The 21942-nt window shown below is 36.7% G+C and overlaps 1 protein-coding gene across 1 annotated transcript in view; it reads left to right on the top strand.

The window, feature by feature from the left end:
* Positions 1-21942, top strand: part of ATP10B (ATPase phospholipid transporting 10B (putative)) — a 626763-nt gene that overhangs the window by 360690 nt on the left and 244131 nt on the right. The window contains exon 4 of the mRNA XM_053718588.1: positions 4998-5192. Within this exon, the coding sequence (XP_053574563.1) occupies positions 4998-5192 (195 nt within the window). The remainder of the gene's footprint in view (positions 1-4997; positions 5193-21942) is intronic.

The following is a 21942-nucleotide window of genomic DNA, read 5'->3' on the forward strand; positions in this document are numbered from 1 at the left end:
CAGACAAAGCCTTCTGTATCACATCAGCAATATAATTTTTCATATCAACATAGATATCATGTACATTAGATGTTGAAGGAACAACATAAACTGTATTAGTACTGATGGAAATGTTTTCTGCGTGCAAAAGCTTACCATGACAACTGTTGCATACTACAGCTGGAGATATAATCTCAGCTAACTTACAACAGATACACTTAGCTTTGGTAGAACTGTGATCAGACAGCAGGGTTCCAACAGTTGCTTCTGAGACAGGATCAGATTGAGACATCTTGCAAACAGCATAGCCCTGTGAGCATATAGAAGGCAAGAGGAATATAGTAAGTGGGGTGAAAAATAAACAAATTTTTTTGGCGCCAAGAATGATGCACAACGCAAAAGGGAATTTAAAAAATTTTGGGCGCCAACAACATCTGGAAAAGACGCAACTCGCGTCATAACAGACACAACCTCGTGCAAGGAAACTTGGCGTCGACTAAGACGCCAGAAATGACGAACTTGCATCATCAAAGATGTACCTTCACGCCAAACAATTCTCGAGCCAAGAATGACACAATAAATAACAGCATTTTGCAACCTCGCGAGCCTAATTTTGCCCGCGAAATTAAATGAAAAAAGTCAATTTGAAAAAAAGGACTATACCCCAGGTAAGAAAAATAACTTCCTAAAACATGCTTCCCAAACTGAAACTGACAGTCTGCAAAAGGAAATATAGATCAGACTCATGGCAAATATATGTAAAATACATATATTTAAAACTTTATATTGATACATAAAGAGCCAAACCATAGCTGAGAGTAGTCTTAAATAATGAAAACATACTTACCAAAAGACACCCATCCACATATAGCAGATAGCCAAACCAGTACTGAAAAATTTATCAGTAGAGGTAATGGTATATAAGAGTATATCGTCGATCTGAAAAGGGAGGTAGGAGATGAATCCCTATGACCAAAAACAGAGAACCTTTGAAAAGATTTCCTGCAAGGAAAACCATAAAATATATAGACGATACTCCCTTCACATCCCTCTGACAAACACTGTACTCTGAGAGGAATTAGGCTTCAGAATGCTTAGAAGCGCTTATCATAGAAGAAATCATAGAAACCAAGCACAAACTTACTTCACCACCTCCATAGGGAGGCAAAGTTTGTAAAACTGAATTGTGTTTGTGGTGAGGGGTGTATTTATAGGCATTTTGAGGTTTGGGAAACTTTGCCACTCCTGGTAGGATTGTATATCCCATACGTCACTAGCTCATGGACTCTTGCCAATTACATGAAATAAATATTCCTAACAAGTAGAAAAATAGAATCTATAAACTCATAAGTAAAATACAAGAGAGGAGCATTGATGTATTTTATGTTAAATTGATCTCTTATACATGTCTCTAAAAATTTTTTTATTATTATCCCTAAAAAACAGAACAGAATAAGAACTATAACCTCATAGGTAAAGTATAAAAGAGGAGCACAAATGTGTTTCATATAGAATTGATCTCTTATAATTAATAAGTACATTACTAAACACATAGAGTGTATCTACACCAAAAAGGCTTGAATATCAACATCCCTGTTCATTCCTAGGGGTTCCAGAGTCTGTAAACGGTGGATCCAGAATGTTTCTTTTTGTCTCTCATCAAGAACCACCTGTTCTATTGCTTTAAACCTGAGGTTAGAGTTATCATTTTTGTGGAAATCCCTGAAGTGGTCAGTCACACCATTTGACAAATTTCCCTTCTCAGTATTTTTCAAATGTTCCATTACCCTCCTCTTTATGGTTCTTCTCATCCTTCCAATGTATTGTTTTTTACAAGGACAGTCCAACAAATAAACTACATACTTAGAATGACAGTTCATAGCATGTCTTATATCTGTTGTATATCCATTGGAGCTAGAAACAATGTGTTTATTATCCTATTGAATTATTTTGGCAGGTGTTACACCCCTTCCTATTGCACTTAAAGAAGCCTTTGGCTGATTTATTCAACCAGTTTCCCCTGGTATTTAGGGTGTTGTCCCTCAACTTACTTGGGGCTAAAATTTCTTTCAACTTTCTATTTTTTTTCTAAAAACGACTCTGGGTATAGGGTCCAAAAATCTGCCCAAAATAGGGTCTTGTAACCGGATATGCCAATGTTTGTTTATTGCTCGTTTAATTCTCAATGATTCCTTATTATATTTGGTTAAAAATATATTTTTCTGCATGTTGTTCTGTTCTTTTTCATTTTGGCTGGTTAATAAGGTTAATCTATCCAGATCCCTTGCCTTATTGTACCCCTCCTCAATGATTTTGTTTGCATACCCTTTGGCCCTGAATTTGTTTTTTTATTTAATTGATTCCTGTTCTAGTGAAATTATAGTAGAAAAATTTCTTCTAACCCTGTGGAACTGGCCAAATGGGATGTTAATAATCCAGTTCTTGTGGTGTCCGCTAGACTAGAGGCATGGAGATAACTATTTGAATCCATATCTTTCTTATATAGCTTAGTAATGATCCATTCCTAACTTGAGGACAGAATTATGTCTAAGAATTCAATTTCCTTTTCATTATTCTTTTGGGTAAATTTCAAATTGCAGTTGTTATTATTAACATATTTAAAAAAAAGTCTCCACTGAATTCTCATCTCCATTCCATATTATAACAACATCATCTATGAACTGTTTCCATAAGATGATGTTGTTTGTATGGGGATTATTGTTCCAAATGTATTTCTCCTCCCAGGAACCCATATATAAATTTGCATAATTGGGGACAAAGCGAGTCCCCATTGCAGTGCCTCCAATTTGCAAAAAGGATTGATGTTCAAATAAAAAATTGTTTTTCTTCAAAATAGTGAATTGAGTCTAATAAGAATTGTCTTTGATTTTTTGGTAAATGATCATTTGTTCCAAATGTATTTCTCCTCCCAGGAAACCATATATAAATTTGCATAATTGGGGGCAAAGTGAGTCCCCATTGCAGTGCCCCCAATTTGCAAAAAGAACTGATGTTTAAATAAAAATTAGTTTTTCTTCAAAATAAAGTTAATTAGGTCTAAAAGGAATTGTCTTTGATTTTTTGGTAAATGATCATGTTTGTTTAAAAAGAAAGCTACACTTTCCACCCCTTGATCGTGGGGAATACAAGTGCATAGGGATGCAACATCCATAGTTAGCCACCTGTCAATGAGCTTATGCCCGTTAGTATGGGCCTCCCCAGTGGTCGGTCTTGATTCTTGTAAATCTTAGGTAGGTGGTTAAAAATTGCAACCCTACACTTGTCCTGAAACAAAAATTAATATTCATCTTTAGTTATAGTTCCACCTGCTAAATAGTCATCAAGAAAATATTTAATTTCTGTAATAAAAAAAATTTGTTGGGTCTTGTTTACGTCTTCTATATGTTTTAGGATGTTGTTGGCCCCTGCAATATAGTAATCCGTATTCTGTATGACTATACTTCCGCTTTTATCGGCTTCTCTTATCACTATAGAGGAGTCAAACAGGTCCTTTTTTTCAAAACTATTTAAATTAGAAGTTTAACTTTGTTCTTAGCTAATTTACATATGTTAATTAATGCTTTCTCCACCAATTATGGAACACTGGTATACAATTTCCCTGGGAACAGGAAAAAAGATTGACTTTGGTTTAAACAAGTTTCTTTGTGCTCCCCTAGTACCTTCATCCTCTAGACTATATAAAATATTTAGAGTATATTCATCTAAACCATTCCTCCAACATTGTTGTCCTGCACTCTCAGTTTCTAGAGAGATTACTCTTTATGGTATCTACATCATTTTCATTTATACCTATGTTCTTTTTACCAATTTCTTTCTTTTCAAAATGCCTAGTAAGTGTCAACTTTCGAATTAATCTATTTAAGTCTATGAACAGGTCAAAAGATTTAGGACCTTGTGTTGGTGCAAATCTAAGACCCTTTCTCAAAAGGCTCATTTCTATATATATATTAAAAAATAATAATTAAGTAGACATCCCAAGGTATCTATCTAGGCCCATTTTAATATATTTTCTGCCACCATTTCCCCGCTAAATGTGATCATAAATTTTTTTTTTTTACTTTTTTACAAACTTTGGGTTTCTCACTAAAATTATTTACAAATCGCTTGTGCAGCCATAACAAAAATGGTTGCTTCACTGGGATCCTCTTTGTTCAGAAATAGGACACATACATGGCTTTCCCATTTGTTTTTGTTCATCAGAATGCTGCTAATTGTAGCTGTGCACCACACTTCTATTATTCCAGGCAGTGAAGGAGTTAATCAGGTAGCTTGTAAGGTTAATTTAGCTTTAGTATAGAGATTACCCTCCTACCTGATCCCTCCCAAACAGCTCTCTTCCCTCCCACATCCCCCCCCCCCCCCCCACACACACACACACACACACACACTGGTCACCACCATTTTTGGTACTGGCAGACAGGCTTCCAGTATGTAGTTTAGGTGTTTTTTTATTATTATTATTCTATATATTTTTTTCTGTAGTGTAGTGATCCTCCTTAACCCTCCCCTCCCACTAATTGTGGCCATCTTTCAGTACCTATCCATATATGTAGTGTAGTGGTCCCACCATACACATAGTGAATTTAACCATTTTTGCTCTGAAGGGTTTTCTAGCTCTATAGAAATAGCAATCTGCATGAGTGTCCCTTTTGAGTATTAAGTGTTGCCTTCTGTTACCATATATATTGAAACAGAAACTTATGATTCTATCTATCAGCCTGTAATAAAGTTTAATTAAATAAAAAAAAAAAGTTTGGTATCAATAGTATAGTTAGTGTTGGAAAAAAAAAAAAACATAAAATGTTTTTAGCTTTGAATATTAAAAAATAATAATCCCAGACTGGAGCAGTTCCATAATTTCAGATCATGCTGCAAGACATCTATAAACATTATATATTGTTTGTTTTCTTACGTAATTAAGTTGTGTTGCATTAAAAAAATAAAAAATTTTTTAAAAAATCTGCTTAATTAATTAATTTCACCTTGACTGTTTCTAGGTATGCCAATGCATATTTTCTTTTCCTTGCTATTCTGAACTGGATGCCAGTAATTGAGGTTTTTCATAAAGAGATCACAATGGTGCCGTTGGTGATTGTGCTTCTCGTTATTGCAATTAAGGATGCTGTTGAAGACTATAGTCGTTACCGTATTGATAAAAAAGTAAACTACACCAAAACAAAAGTATATAAAACGTAAGTTACACAAAATGTTTCACTGTTTACTTTTTCATATTGATTTGTCTAAACTCAATGTTAAGTGACAACCTCTTGGTACCTAATCCATCCTTTATAATTCTCAGATATGTATATCCTTCATATGACCATTCCAAAACTGACATTTTATAGATACAATGAATGTTCTATAACTCATGTTATTTTTATGAATTTGCATTGCATAATACCGTGGCCTAGATTACAAGTGGAGCACAAAAATATTAGAGCTATTGAGCGCTAACACTGCTCAAGTTAAATCTTTACATCTTATTCCTGCTCTTAAAAAATGTCAGTTTGATGGTCCTTAGGGATATAGTATTCCTTTTTCAGTTTGGTAACATTTTTTTATAATATTTTAAAAATACTGAGCCTTAAAATTAAATTAAACTGATTTTTAGTGATACATTCAGAGGTTTATTCTATACGGGATTGTAATATGTGTTTACAACATTATTTCTGTAACATCTGTAGCGTATAAACTACCCACATAGTCATAACCGTAGATCGTCTATAAATGGGGATGACAACCATTTGAATGATCGCAATCCTTTAGAAGAACTTATAAAATTATTTATCTGCAAAAATCCCCTTAGACTGTATTGTTGTTTTCCTGTTGAAATTATTAGATAAGTTTTTCTTGGTGATTGTGATCAACTCCCATGTTTGTTATTTTGAATTTAAGATAGATTTTTATTTTCATTGTTTGTTTGTTTTTTCTTTATCTACTTTCTTTAGTTTGATCTTTATTATTTTATTTATTTCAGTGTTTGTTTATTTATTTGGATAGTTGCATGCTCTAGACTGGTCAAGCCCCTTTCTTGATATCTGGGCTAAACTAGACCAGACCAGATCAGTTTTTATTGAATTACTTGTCTTTTACATAAAACTAATACGTAGTTGCAGATAATGGTCTTGCTAGGCCTCACACCCTTAGACCAAACCAGATTAGATGAGATCTGACATACAGGGAGTGCAGAATTATTAGGCAAGTTGTATTTTTGAGGATTAATTTTATTATTGAACAACAACCATGTTCTCAATGAACCCAAAAAACTCATTAATATCAAAGCTGAATATTTTTGGAAGTAGTTTTTAGTTTGTTTTTAATTTGAGCTATTTTAGGGGGATATCTGTGTGTGCAGGTGACTATTACTGTGCATAATTATTAGGCAACTTAACAAAAAACAAATATATACCCATTTCAATTATTTATTTTTACCAGTGAAACCAATATAACATCTCAACATTCACAAATATACATTTCTGACATTCAAAAACAAAACAAAAACAAATCAGTGACCAATATAGCCACCTTTCTTTTCAAGGACACTCAAAAGCCTGCCATCCATGGATTCTGTCAATGTTTTGATCTGTTCACCATCAACATTGCGTGCAGCAGCAACCACAGCCTCCCAGACACTGTTCAGAGAGGTGTACTGTTTTCCCTCCTTGTAAATCTCACATTTGATGATGGACCACAGGTTCTCAATGGGGTTCAGATCAGGTGAACAAGGAGGCCATGTCATTAGATTTTCTTCTTTTATACCCTTTCTTGCCAGCCACGCTGTGGAGTACTTGGACGTGTGTGATGGAGCATTGTCCTGCATGAAAATCATGTTTTTCTTGAAGGATGCAGACTTCTTCCTGTACCACTGCTTGAAGAAGGTGTCTTCCAGAAACTGGCAGTAGGACTGGGAGTTGAGCTTGACTCAATCCTCAACCCGAAAAGGCCCCACAAGCTCATCTTTGATGATACCAGCCCAAACCAGTACTCCACCTCCACCTTGCTGGCGTCTGAGTCGGACTGGAGCTCTCTGCCCTTTACCAATCCAGCCACGGGCCCATCCATCTGGCCCATCAAGACTCACTCTCATTTCATCAGTCCATAAAACCTTAGAAAAATCAGTCTTGAGATATTTCTTGGCCCAGTATTGACGTTTCAGCTTGTGTATCTTGTTCAGTGGTGGTCGTCTTTCAGCCTTTCTTACCTTGGCCATGTCTCTGAGTATTGCACACCTTGTGCTTTTGGGCACTCCAGTGATGTTGCAGCTCTGAAATATGGCCAAACTGGTGGCAAGTGGCATCTTGGAAGCTGCACGCTTGACTTTTCTCAGTTCATGGGCAGTTATTTTGCGCCTTGGTTTTTCCACACGATTCTTGCGACCCTGTTGACTATTTCTTTGCAATTTTAAGAGTGCTGCATCCCTCTGCAAGATATCTCACTATTTTTTTTACTTTTCTGAGCCTGTCAAGTCCTTTTTTTGACCCATTTTGCCAAAGGAAAGGAAGTTGCCTAATAATTATGCACACCTGATATAGGGTGTTGATGACATTAGACCACACCCCTTCTCATTACAGAGATGCACATCACCTAATATGCTTAATTGGTAGTAGGCTTTCGAGCCTATACAGCTTGGAGTAAGACAACATGCATAAAGAGGATGATGTGGTCAAAATACTCATTTGCCTAATAATTCTGCACTCCCTGTAGTGACTATACAAAAGTAAAAATTACCCTAGTTAGTTTATAAGGCCCCTAAATATGGACAGAGACTAGAGTATTTTTAAACATGTTTAGATCTTTTGTGTTAAAAATGGTAATGTAGAAACATCCACTCTCTCATCCTCTCTCACCTCGACTACTGCAGCTCCGTCCTCTCTGGTCTCCATAGCTGCTGCCTAGCTCATTTACAATCCATAATGAATGCCTCTGTCAGGCTCATCTTCCTTACATGTCACTCTTATCTGCTGCACCTCTCTGCCAATCCCTTCACTGGCTTAATCTTGCCCCCAGGATTAAACACAACATTCTGACTCTGACATGTAAAGCCCTCAACTGCACTGCTCCCCACTCTATCTCAAACCTTGTCTCCAGATACTCTCCCTCCGGTCCCCTTTGCTCTGCTCACGACCTCCTACTCTTCTCCTCTCTTGTTACCTCCCGTTTACAGGACTTCTCCAGACTGGCTCCATCTTGTGGCACTCTCTGCCTCGCTCCACAAGACTCTCCCCTAGTTTTGAAAGCTTCAAGCACTCCCTAAAGACTCTACTGTTCAGGGATGCATACAACCTACACTAACCTTTCCTAATACCAGTTTTTCTCCTCCATTACTATCCGCCATGAACGTCCTTAGCATGTAAGCCTAAGAGCCCAACTGTTTGCAGATCACCTTCATTAGTTCTGACTACAACAGTGCAACTCTCGGCAGGGCCCTCTACCCATTTGATCCCCATAAATGTTACCTTGTATACCGCCTATGTTTGTAAAGCTGGTGAGGCTCTACAAACAACCGATAATAATAATAACATAACCATGCTAGTCAGATGTCAAAATAACAAAAAACTAAAAAACAAAAACAAAACCCAACATCAGAAATAGGAGTTTCCATTTCCCAAAAATGGCATGGTGCATGATTTTTATGATTTATATACTCGTGCCTAGATGCCTTTTGCTTACCTGGAGTGCACCTCTTGCTTGATTTTGTATATGTGTGTGTATGTTTATGTATATACTGTGTGTGTGTGTGTATATATATATATATATAAAGCATCAACACTAGGTAAAGCACTCCAGTAACCCTTCAGTCTTTCAGTGCCCTTGGTGCTCAATAAGAGTTCATATGTGCATCAAAAACAGAACGGCACTCACTGGGTCTTGATTTACAGATATTTTAATATAACGTTTCGGGGTCTCCCCCTTTGTCAAATATACAAACAAACACCCACATTTTGTGAACTTACCCCTCTTATGTACAGAAAATCAGACAAGGTGTAAGCACGGCGCTGCCGACAGCGTCCGGAAGTGTCTCCTCCCCGCCGGGTTTACGCTACGTCACTCGCGTAGTCATAGCAACCAGACGCCTGTTCGGCAGCGTCTGCCTATACAAATACAAAAAAACAAATTATGGCTTGACAGCAAAGTATACAATATTATTGTCAATTGACTGTATTTCAAAGTATAGTACATTCTGTAATAGATTTTTATCATGTGCATTTTTATCATATATATTCCTGCCTGCCTCTATACTTTCTTATCTATCGTTATACGCTACCTGAAGGGACAGTTAATTTGTACTTGGGCATATACTTAAAAGATATACAATAGTGTCAGATTCTCCAAAAACGGTTGCTCTTATATGTAATCACTCTAAGCGGGTATGAATTTTGCCAATAACTTTTTATAAATATCTCTAGAAGAAAATGTATTATATGATGTTCTAAAAAAATTATTGTTTAAAATTATTCTTTTAAAGAGTACTCCTAGGTAAGAGAGCAGGGGCTAAAAAATAGGAAAAATTAATCATATTCCAATGTTCAAACATTTGTAATGTAAAAGCCCTAAAGTGACATATACTGCATCCACATCTATTTTCACTGATATGGAGATAGTTCATAGGAAGCAATGCCAGTCTAGATTGACGTTAAGAACTTTGGGAATCATTGTGCCCAAAGTGTGGATCCACCTTGCTTCTCGTTGGAGCAACAGCTTCGCTCTATCTCCTTCTCGTGTGAGTGGTGGTATATGATCTATTATAATATATTTAAGGTCTTTGATGGTATGCCACCAGCTGTTCTGAATCTCCTTTTTCTATAGCTTTCTTAATTGCAGACCGGTGATTGCCCATTCTGGTCCTGAGATCATCTACCGTATAGAGGCAGGCAGGAATATATATGATAAAAATGCACATGATAAAAATCTATTACAGAATGTACTATACTTTGAAATACAGTCAATTGACGATAATATTGTATACTTTGCTGTCAAGCCATAATTAGTTTTTTTGTATTTGTATAGGCAGGTGCTGCCGAACAGGCGTCTGGTTGCTATGACTACGCGAGTGACGTAGCGTAACCCCGGCGGGGAGGAGACACTTCCGGACGCTGTCGGCAGCGCCGTGCTCACACCTTGTCTGATTTTCTGTACATAAGAGGGGTAAGTTCACCAAATGTGGGTGTGTGTTTGTATATTTGACAAAGGGGGAGACCCCGAAACGTTATATTAAAATATCTGTAAATCAAGACCCAGTGAGTGCCGTTCTGTTTTTGATGCATATATATATATATATATATATATATGTATATATGTATTGTATGTATGTGTGTGTGTATGTATATATATATATATATATATATATATATATATATATATATATATATATATATATATATATATATATATATATATATATATATATATATATAAAAAAAAAATCTCAAAATCAGAGCTACTAATAGAGAATTTCATATATAATAACATTTAAATTAGTACTTGATTTGTTTGGGTGCCATTGACCCCTAAACTTTGAGCCTGGTTTTGGAATCTTGAAGCCCTGCACATTTTCCCCTGTATTTCACCTGATGAAATGTGTTAACAGTTACGAATAGGGTTGCCAGGTGTTCAGCATTCGACCAGATACTCCAGTATTTCAGAAGGCTGTCCAATAAATCCCTCACAAAAATACTAGACACTTAAATGTCGGTTTTTGTATCTGGGTGTTCACTAAATATAAAATGCCTACTATGCCTCAATGCATTACGAATGTAGATAAGATAGACGTGACGGGTAGTCAAGGGGATGAAATCATTAATATTTAAATGTATTACTAGCTGTCTAAGAGGTCATATCATTGATTATAATGTTGATTACAGCCAAGGGGTTCATTGACTGCCCGGCTGTAGAAAAAAAATATACATGGTGTGGAGTATAGGCTTTTGCAGGTATACCATTGTGCCCAGTTACCTAAAGATTTGCAGTAGTTTTGTATTTTTACAGTGTTGGGAACAACAGTTCCCATGTGTGTTTGAGTTGCACGTTCTATTAAAAGGCAGCTATTTCCTACAGTGAGGGGCAGAGCTAGCAACATTGCTGCAGTGACAATTTTCCTAAATGCAGATACAGCTACATATCACGTCATGTTCTATGCCCATTTAACAAAATAAGTGGTTTAAAGGACCACTCAATGCAGTAGAATTGTATAATTAATAAGTGCATTATAAAAAGACAATGGTTTAACACCTACTCTGAATTTCAAATAAGCAGTAGATTTTTTTCTGACAATTTTTTTTTCTTCTATTTTCCAGCCCCCCTGTATTATGTGACAGACATCAGCCAATCACAGATTAATATACGTATACCCTGTGAGCTTGTGCACATGTTCAGTAGGATATTGTTCCCAAGAAACTGTGTATATAACAAGATTGTGCAAAATTTGATAATGGAAGGAAATTGGAAAGTGTCTTAAAACTGCATGCTCTATCTGAATAATAAAAGGTTATTTTGACTTGGAGCTAGCAATCTATGTTTATCAACTGCCCTATCTGTCCCTAAAAATAATTACATTTTGGAAAAACTAAATTAATAAGCTCTTCATGTAGTATAAGTTTAGCTGTGATCCATTTACTGAAGAAACCTTAATCTAGTTTGACAATTAAACAAATTATTAACCAATGAAAAGCAAAATAAACAAATAGTATAGATGGCAAAAAAGAGGACCTTGGTTTTGACATATGCTTTAACAATAAGTTTGTAACTTCCAAATGTCAGATCCCCATTGAAATTAATTTTACATTGAAGTGGAAAATGTCCTTAAAATTACTCAAATTACCTCAGGGGGAAAAAAAGCACATTAAGAGCTGGATTATAAGTGGAGCTCTAATCTATTGTGTTCCCGTAAACTAGCAACTTCGCCCGTTTATGGGCAGGCGATAAATAACCAGCCATTACAAGCTTGTGGTAGCAATTAGTCCTCAAAATAATTCACCAGAGGTCGGACCTCTGGTTCATTTTTGAAAATGTCCCCCAAATTCCCCCCCTAAAAAAAAAGTGTGTATTTTTGAAAATAAAAAATAATAGCATTAAAGTGTTGGGTGTTAGAAAAAAACTGAATTAAAAAGAGCCTTTACATTGCGGTCTATGGGGACTGTGTGTTCCTTGTAAATATATATGTATATGCTTGAAAATAATAAACACAATTATCAAAAATAAAAAAAATAAACCTAATCTAATACCCCTATAAAAATACCCCCCAAATAAAAACACCCCCTAAACTAAACTACCAATAGTCCTTAAAAGGGCTTTTTGTAGGGCATTGCCCTAAGTTAAACAGCTCTTTTACCATAAAAAAATACCAATTACCACCTAACAGTAAAACCCCCACTCAACCAGCCCCCCAAAATAAAAAAACTAAGTTTAAAAAAACCTAAGCTACCCATTGCCCCTTAAAAAGGGCAATCAGCTCTTTTACAAACAGCTCTTTTGCGCCATAAAAAAAAAAATCCCTAATCTAAAAAAACAAAAACAAAATCTGTCTTACCCCGAAATAGGTACTCACAGTTCCTGAAGTCTGGTGGCGAAGGTCTTCTTCCAGGCAGTAAAGGTCTTCATCCAGCACTAGGACGCCGCCACCGGATACTAAATATTGAATGTAAGGTAGCTTGCATTACTATTGGCTGAAATTTTTAAATCAGCCAATAGGATGAGAGCTACTGAAATCCTATTGGCTGTTCAAAATTTCAGCAAATAGCAATGCAAGGCACCCTAATATAAATGGGGTACCTTGCATTCAATCTACAGTGTGGCAGCGACCACATGAAGAGGAACCTCCACTCCGGTCCTGCTCTGCGACAGCCGATCACCTCCGCTACGCGCCGCCTTCGCTCCGGATGAAGATAGAAGATGTCCCCGCGCTGGAGGAAGACCTTCACTGCCTGGAAGAAGACCTTTTTTTATGGGCGCAAAAGAGCTGTTTGTAAAAGAGCTGATTGCCCTTTTAAGGGCAATGCCCATACAAATACCCCTTCAGGGGCAATGGGTAGCTTAGGTTTTTTAGACATAGGTTTTTTATTTTGGGGAGTTTGTTGGGTGGGGGAGTTTAGTGTTAGAGGGTAACTGGTAATTTTTAAGGGCTATTGGTAGTTTAGTGTTCATGTTTTTATTTTAGTTTTTTTAGTGGGTTTTTTTTTATTTGGGGGGGTTTGGTGGGTTGTTTTACTGTTGGGGGGACTTAGTATTTTTTTTATGTAAAAGAGCTGTTTAACTTAGGGAAATGCCCTACAAAAAGCAATTTTAAGGGCAATTGTTAGTTGAGATTAGGGAGTGTTTTTATTTTGAGGTGGCTTTTTTATTTTCATAAGGGTATTAGATTAGGTTTAATTTTTTTTATTTTTGATAATTTTGTTTATTTTTTTCTGTAAGTTTAGACTTTTTTATTTTTTGAAATTTAATCTTAGGTTTTATTTTTAAATTAATGTTTTTTATTTTAATTGTAACTTAGTATTTTTTTATTTTATGTAATTGGGGTTAATTTAGGGGGTGTTAGGTTAGGGGTTTAGTAATTAAATTAGTTATTTGCATTGTGGGGGGTTGGTGGTTTAGGAGTTAATAGGTTAATTAGGTTTATTGCGATGTGGGGGGTTGGTGGTTTAGGGGTTAATAGGTTAATTATGTTATTTTCATTGTTTAATTTGCAGATTAGGGGTTAATTACTTTATTTTTTTGCGATGTGAAGGCTGGCGGATTAGGTATTTGTTAATAATTATTGCGGGCGCTTAGGTGCTTTTTTTGTTATAAATCGAGCGGGCGGTTAGGGTTTTTTTTTTGTTATACTTCTTGCGGGCGGTTAGGTTTTTTATTATTTCGTGCAGGCGGTTAGGTTATTTTTATTTCCTGCGGGCGGTTACGTGTTTTTTTGTTATTTCGTAATAAATCTAAATCTACAGAAATCAATATCCATTATTGCAAATCCTTGCATGCCTTAGTCTTCTGTGTTTTGTGAATTTTATATATTTTACACTGCTCACATAAATCTTCATTTGTTTCTTTGTATATAAGATAAATATATTTTATATAATTTCTTTGTCTTTTTGTTTTGTATTTCAGAAATATATATGCTCTTCAATCTTAAAGGGATATGAAACCCAATTTTTCTTCTTTTATAATTCAGATACAGCATGCAATTTTAAGACACTTTCTACATTTAGCCACCGGGCCTGCAAGTGCTTCCCAGGTTCTGAACCAAAAATGTGCTGGCTCCTAAGCTTACATTCCTGCTTTTCAAATAAAGATACTAAGAGATTGAATAGAAATTTATAATAGGAGTATATTAGAAAGTTGTTTAAAATTGCATGTGCTATCTGAATCATGAAAGAAAAAAAATTGGTTTTCTTATCCCTTTAACCCCTTAGTGACCAGACCATTTTTCAATTTTCTTACCGTTAAAGGGACAGTATGCACCAATTTTCATATAACTGCATGCAATAAACACTACTATAAAGAATAATATGCACAGATACTGATATAAAAATCCAGTATAAAACCGTTTAAAAACTTACTTAGAAGCTTCCAGTTTAGCTCTGTTTAAAAGGTTACTGGAACACCCACTGCAAGTGGGAAATAGCAGACACTCCCGCCTCCCCCTTCCTTTGCATATGAATAGACCCTTTACACAAACAGAAGCAAGCTGGAATAGGTATATGTCGGTATTCTCCTAAAACTTTGGGGCTTGGTTAGGAGTCTGAAAATCAGAGCAATGTTATGGAACCAATGTTGCCACAGAAACCAGTGACAAAACTCAGCTTGGTGTGGACACACTAAAGGCAATGTTGGTGACTACTGTAAACTTGTGTTGATTTTTTTTTAAGATGCTTCTAATGATGAAAGATCTCCTTAGGAGAATTCACAGCTCTGAAAAAATACAAAATCTCGTCTTTATTTTAAAGTAAGGCTAACAACAGGGTTATCTTAGCAAAAGATTTTATTATAACCTTTCATCTAATGTGTTAAATCAGGGATTTGGTCATTCAAAACAGCCCAAAGATACCCGAGGTTTCTCATAACTGCAGAAATCATCCAGGTCTCCAGTCCCTCTGAGGGGGAGGTGGAGCACAGTTTACTGAAGTGAATTCTATAGAAATGGATTTTCAAGAGAAAGGAAGTTTCTATGGATCCCAAGACGAAGGGTACATTTTTTTTATAGAATTAATTTAGAATTATTTTTTTTTTTTAATTGTATGCTCTCAGGATTATTTTAAAATTTTACTTCCATGCCCCTTTAAGAGTTACGTGATGCAGTCAGTTGCAAGCATACTGATTAAATGTTTCACATTGTACATAAAAAAATGCTGCTGTGCATTTAAATATATATTTGTCTTTTTAATATATCAATATATCTTTATATATATATATATATATATATATATATATATATATATATATATATATATATATATATATATAAAATCAAGCTATCCCGTGGTTTGAGATTTTAATTACTAATATGCCATCCTTATTTTAAGTGTACTATTCTACAATTTTCCATTTATTATAAATTCTTGTAATAGCTTCTGGATTTGATTACATCTTTGGGCTGGAGGAAGAACAATAAAATACAACTTGTTGCTGCAGCATTTACTTCCAGAAACTGTTTTCCAAGCAATTAACACTATTTATTAAAACTTCAGGTAAAAAGAATCAATGGTAATAAACAACCATCTAAATCTACAGAAATCAATATCAGTTGGTGCAAATCCTTGCATGCCTTAGTCTTCCTTGTTTTGTGAGTTTTTATATATTTTACACTGCTCACATAAATCTTCATTTGTTTCTATGTATATAAGATGAATATATGTTATATAATATCTGTCTTTTTGTTTTGTATTTCAGAAATATATATGCTCTTCAATCTTAAGGAGATATGAAACCCATTTTTTTTTTCTTTCATAATGCAGATAGAGCATGCAATTTTAAGCAACTTTCTAAATTTAACCACCAGTCTGCAAGCACTATCCAGGTTCTGAACCAAAAATGTGCTGGCTCCTAAGCTTACATTTCTGCTTTTTAAATAAAGATACTAAGAGATCGAATAGAAATTTATAATAGGAGTATATTAGAAAGTTGCCTAAAGTTGCATGTGCTATCTGAATCATGAAAGAAAAAAAAATTGGGTTTCATATCCCTTTAACCAATTAGTGACCAGACCATTTTTCCATTTTCTTACCATTAAAGGGACAGTATGCACCAATTTTAATATAACTGCATGAAATAGATACTACTATAAAGAATAATATGCACAGATACTGATATAAAAATCCAATATAAAACCGTTTAAAAACTTACATAGAAGCTGTCAGTTTAGCTCTGTTTAAAAGGTTACTGGAACACCCACCGCAAGTGGGAAATAACAGAGACTCCCCCTTCCTTTGCATATGAATAGACCCTTTACACAAACAGAAGCAAGCTGGAGTAGGTATACGTCGGTATTCTCCTAAAACTTTGGGGCCTGGTTAGGAGTCTGAAAATCAGAGCAATGTTATTTAAAAATAAGCACAACGCAGCCTTCGCATGGTGGGTTAGGTCTACCCAATCTAAAACTATACAACTGGGCAGAGCTCAATCGCCTCCTGCTCAATTGGCAGTTAAAAACCGGACACTTCCATTCATCAGAATTGGAGGATCAGGCTCTGGGGACGTTTGATCTTTCTTATTTACCCTATGCCCCGATTAATGACATCCCCACGTCGATCAGAGATAATCTTCTTTATAAGGATGTGCTGAAGGCATGGCAGTCAACCCTCAGCCATGTTGGACGCCGGTTCGTGTCCTCGAGAATGATTCTGTTGCGGAATAATACGGCATTTCCCCTGGGGATTGACACCTCTCCGTTTTTCGCATGGGAGAATAGAGGAGTGTGTCTTGTAGGGGACGCTCTGGACCTTTCTAGAAAATGTATAAAATCATTTGCTGAACTACAAACTCAGTTCGGGCTACCGAGAATTCACTTCTATGCTTACCTCCAAATGCGACATTACATTACTCAACTGATTAGGGATGACCCAGATTTTTGGGAACCGCATGCACTTGGCGTAGCAGTAACCTCATTCAGATTAGACAATTTCACAATCTCAGGGATATAAAAGGCACTGTTAAATCAAATTGAGGCTAAAAATTTAATTTTGTTAGAGAATAAATGGACTGGGAGCCTGGGAAGGGGAGACCTGACGGTAACAATACAACAGAGCATTGAGAATGTTAAGAGGGCAACATTATCCATGACCCTTAGAGAATCCCAGATTAGAATGCTACATAAAGACTATTATCCCTCAGAGGTTATATAAGTGGAATCCCAGGGTGGTGAATGAGTGCAGTAAGGGTAGAATTAGTGACCCAGATTTTCTTCATTATTTCTTTGCCTGCCCACGGGTTAGACAGTTCTGGGGTAAGATTAACTTTTGGATCACTAACGTCATTAAAATCAGGGTCCAGATTGATGTGGAACAGATTTGCTTTTTGGAGTGGGGAGAGCAGAATCCTGGACTTGTCCCTTTACTTACTACTATAGTTCTGATAGCTAGGAAGGTTATCTTGAGAGTGTGGACAGAGTGTGCTGCCCCTGCCTTTAGCACGTTTAAACATACCCTACACAAACAACTACTCATAGAACAATTGGATACTAGGATGGACACTAATAAAAGAATTAAACACTTCATCACTAAATGGCGGGAATACATTAAGACATTGAGCTCGAACTCACAGAGACAACCATTGGCTCCTTTCGCAGATACAGAGTTTATGCTCACAGCCTCTCTGAGGGGTGAATGGGGATTTGTATACCAGACGCGGGGTGGTGCGGGGGGAGGGAGAGAGAGAATTGCCATATAGTGAGCGGACTCTGCTTGCCTATTCTTTTTTTTTTTTCTCACCACAAAGAGCGTACCTGAGACTTATGCACTTAGTCTTGATAGATCAACTATGAACCAGTTACAAAGTTGATTGTTGATGGTTAGATTTTGTTTATGTTAAATACGGTTGTACTCATTGTTTTTCTACAGAAAGAGAAAAGATGTTAAAGGAAAAAAAGAAAGAGGACCGAGAAGTTGATTTATGACTTTATTACTATATTTATTACTATATATATTGTAATGTACACATGATGATTTTGTGTTTCTATGCTTTCATGGATGTATCGTTTCAAGTTGTACTTGCTAACCTTCTCTTATCCTCAATAAAAACAGTATGTTAAAAAAAATTAAAAAATAAGCACAACTATCCATTTAAAATAAAAAAATTGTATGGGCTATATAAATGGATCATCTACAAAACATTTATGCAAAGAAAACTCTAGAGTATAATTTAAGAACCAGGGCTGTTTTTACATTTTTGCAGTGTTTAGCTGTAATTTTCCTCTTACTCATTTTACTGTACCCACACATATTATAGACCGTTTTTCTTGCCATTAAATGGGCTTTCTAAAGATACCATTATTTTCATATGATGAAAAAAATTAAACAAAACACACTTTTTCTAACTTTGACCCCCAAACTCTGTTACACATCTACAACCACCAAAAACACCTATGCTAAATAGTTCATAATTTTTTTCCTGAGTTTGGAAATACCCAATGTTTACAAGTTCTTTGCTTTTTTTGCAAGTTATAGGGCAATAAGTACAAGTAGCACTTTGCTATTACCAAACCATTTTTTTTTTTTCAAAATTAGCGATAGTTACATTGTAACACTGATATCTGCCAGGAATCCCTGAATAACCCTTCACATGTATACATTTTTTTTTTTAGTAGACAACCGAAAGTATTGATCTAGGCCCATTTTGGTATATTTCATGCCACCATTTCACCGCCAAATGCGTCAAAAAATTTTTTTTTACTTTTTCACAAACTTTAGGTTTTTCACTGAAATTATTTACAAACAACTTGTGCAATTATGGCACACATGATTGTAAATGCTTCTCTGGGATCACCTTTGTTCATAAATAGCAGACATATATGACTTAGATGCGCAGCAGCATTTAGCGGCCTACTAATTACCAAAAAACAATGCCAGACTTGTATTATGCCCAACAGTGAAAGGGTTAATTAGGTAGCTTGTGCTGCTAATTTTAGCTTTAGTGTAGAGATCAGCCTCCCACCTGACACATCCCACCCCCTGATCCCTCCCTGACCTCTCTCAAACAGCTCTTTTCTCCCACTCCCCCCAAAGGACACCCCCATCTTAAAGTGATGGTAAAGTTAGCTCAAACTCTATGAACTGTAGCATTCTGTGTGTCAAATAAGTATGTTAAATCATCAGTTTCTATATATTATATGATTTATGAAGTTATTACCTTTATAAAGTCGATTCGTAACAAACTAAATTCAACCCGTTTAAAAGAAAAAAAATCTTAGCAAATTTTTTTCTCACACGATCACGTTTTTTCTTTTGAGCCATTTGAAATTCTGGCCATTAGGCAGCCGTCACTCGACGTCATCCGCCCCTTCATCCTTCTGTGCATGCGCTAAATACTTTTTCTACACACAGAGAAGTGTGCATGCTCCCGTTTTGTGCATGCCTAGTAATTCCACCTAAGAATCCATAATTAAGACATCTGCTTATTACGGACTGGCATGCACAGTCAGAGAATAGCGCATGCGCATTGTTACTCTGATTCTGTGAAAATGCTTTAGAGAGGTGTGGAGAGCTGGTGGGACCACAGAAGAAGTCACTCGTAGAAGAAGATGGAAGTAGGGCTTGGAAGGAGTTTGGAGCCGAAGGGTCAGGAATTTGTCATAAAGATTTTATGTCAAATAGATCGGTAATTTAAAAAATAACTTAGGGACTACCTAAATGATAGTTTAATAAATGCTAGCTTGTCTTGATATCACCATAAATTTACCTTCACTTTAAGTACTGGCAGAAAGTCCTTCCCACTCACTGCCGTGATGTAGCATGGCGCAGCAGTCCCACCCATTCCTGCCCCCCTTCACGCTCCCTCCCTGCCCTCCTCCCACCTCCTCCAGTGATAGTACGTCCACCCACTTCTCTCCAAGCCCTCCCACACCACCAATGATCGGCACCATCACTTGCCCTCTGTGCATCGATTGCTTAGCAAAGGATATTTCACGATGTCTCAATATCGAGGCATCGCTGCAATACCCTGAAAGCAGCTGGAAGCCATCATGATGGCTTCCAGCATTGGAAACCCCTGAGGACATACCAGACACATCCTTGGTCGTTAACGACCATTTTTTTTTTTACGTACCTGTTACGTCCTTGGTCATTAAGGGGTTTAACTACAACAGTCATATTAAACAAACTTTCTTGTGCATCGTTTGGAAGGACACCCATAAAAAAACACTTTACTTTGACTTAAAGGGACAGAAACCCCCCAAAAATGCATGCAATTTTAAGCAACTTTTCAATTTAATTCTGTTATCTAAATCATTTAGTTCTCTTGGGACCTTTGCGACCTTTGTAGGTGACAGTATGTAATTGCACTTGTGCAACAACAAATGTGTTCATGCACCTGTACTGCGTAAAAATTGCATTCATCACTTCTGGGAAAGAACAAAGTGGGCACAGTGAGCTAGGCTTAGATACTATAACAAGTTAGCCTTGTCATGTACATTACATTAACCTACATCCTTTCTTCTGTCTCTCCTTTTCTTTCATCCCTTCCTTTCTCCTCTTTCTCTCAAATTTGTGCTTATACAGGGAGTGCAGAATTATTAGGCAAATGAGTATTTTGACCACATCATCCTCTTTATGCATGTTGTCTTACTCCAAGCTGTATAGGCTCGAAAGCCTACTACCAATTAAGCATATTAGGTGATGTGCATCTCTGTAATGTGAAGGGGTGTGGTCTAATGACATCAACACCCTATATCAGGTGTGCATAATTATTAGGAAACTTCCTTTCCTTTGGCAAAATGGGTCAAAAGAAGGACTTGACAGGCTCAGAAAAGTCAAAAATAGTGAGATATCTTGCAGAGGGATGCAGCACTCTTAAAATTGCAAAGCTTCTGAAGCGTTATCATCAAAAAATCAAGCGTTTCATTCAAAATAGTCAACAGGGTCGCAAGAAGCGTGTGGAAAAACCAAGGCGCAAAATAACTGCCCATGAACTGAGAAAAGTCAAGCGTGCAGCTTCCAAGATGCCACTTGCCACCAGTTTGGCCATATTTCAGAGCTGCAACATCACTGGAGTGCCCAAAAGCACAAGGTGTGCAATACTTAGAGACATGGCCAAGGTAAGAAAGGCTGAAAGACGACCACCACTGAACAAGACACACAAGCTGAAACGTCAAGACTGGGCCAAGAAATATCTCAAGACCGATTTTTCTAAGGTTTTATGGACTGATGAAATGAGAGTGAGTCTTGATGGGCCAGATGGATGGGCCCGTGGCTGGATTGGTAAAGGGCAGAGAGCTCCAGTCCGACTCAGACGCCAGCAAGGTGGAGGTGGAGTACTGGTTTGGGCTGGTATCATCAAAGATGAGCTTGTGGGGCCTTTTCGGGTTGAGGATGGAGTCAAGCTCAACCCCCAGTCCTACTGCCAGTTTCAGGAAGACACCTTCTTCAAGCAGTGGTACAGGAAGAAGTCTGCATCCTTCAAGAAAAACATGATTTTCATGCAGGACAATGCTCCATCACACGCGTCCAAGTACTCCACAGCGTGGCTGGCAAGAAAGGGTATAAAAGAAGAAAATCTAATGACATGGCCTCCTTGTTCACCTGATCTGAACCCCATTGAGAACCTGTGGTCCATCATCAAATGTGAGATTTACAAGGAGGGAAAACAGTACACCTCTCTGAACAGTGTATGGGAGGCTGTGGTTGCTGCTGCACGCAATGTTGATGGTGAACAGATCAAAACATTGACAGAATCCATGGATGGCAGGCTTTTGAGTGTCCTTGCAAAGAAAGGTGGCTATATTGGTCACTGATTTGTTTTTGTTTTGTT

Source organism: Bombina bombina, chromosome 6 (genome assembly GCF_027579735.1).
Source record: "Bombina bombina isolate aBomBom1 chromosome 6, aBomBom1.pri, whole genome shotgun sequence".
NCBI classification, from domain to species: domain Eukaryota; kingdom Metazoa; phylum Chordata; class Amphibia; order Anura; family Bombinatoridae; genus Bombina; species Bombina bombina.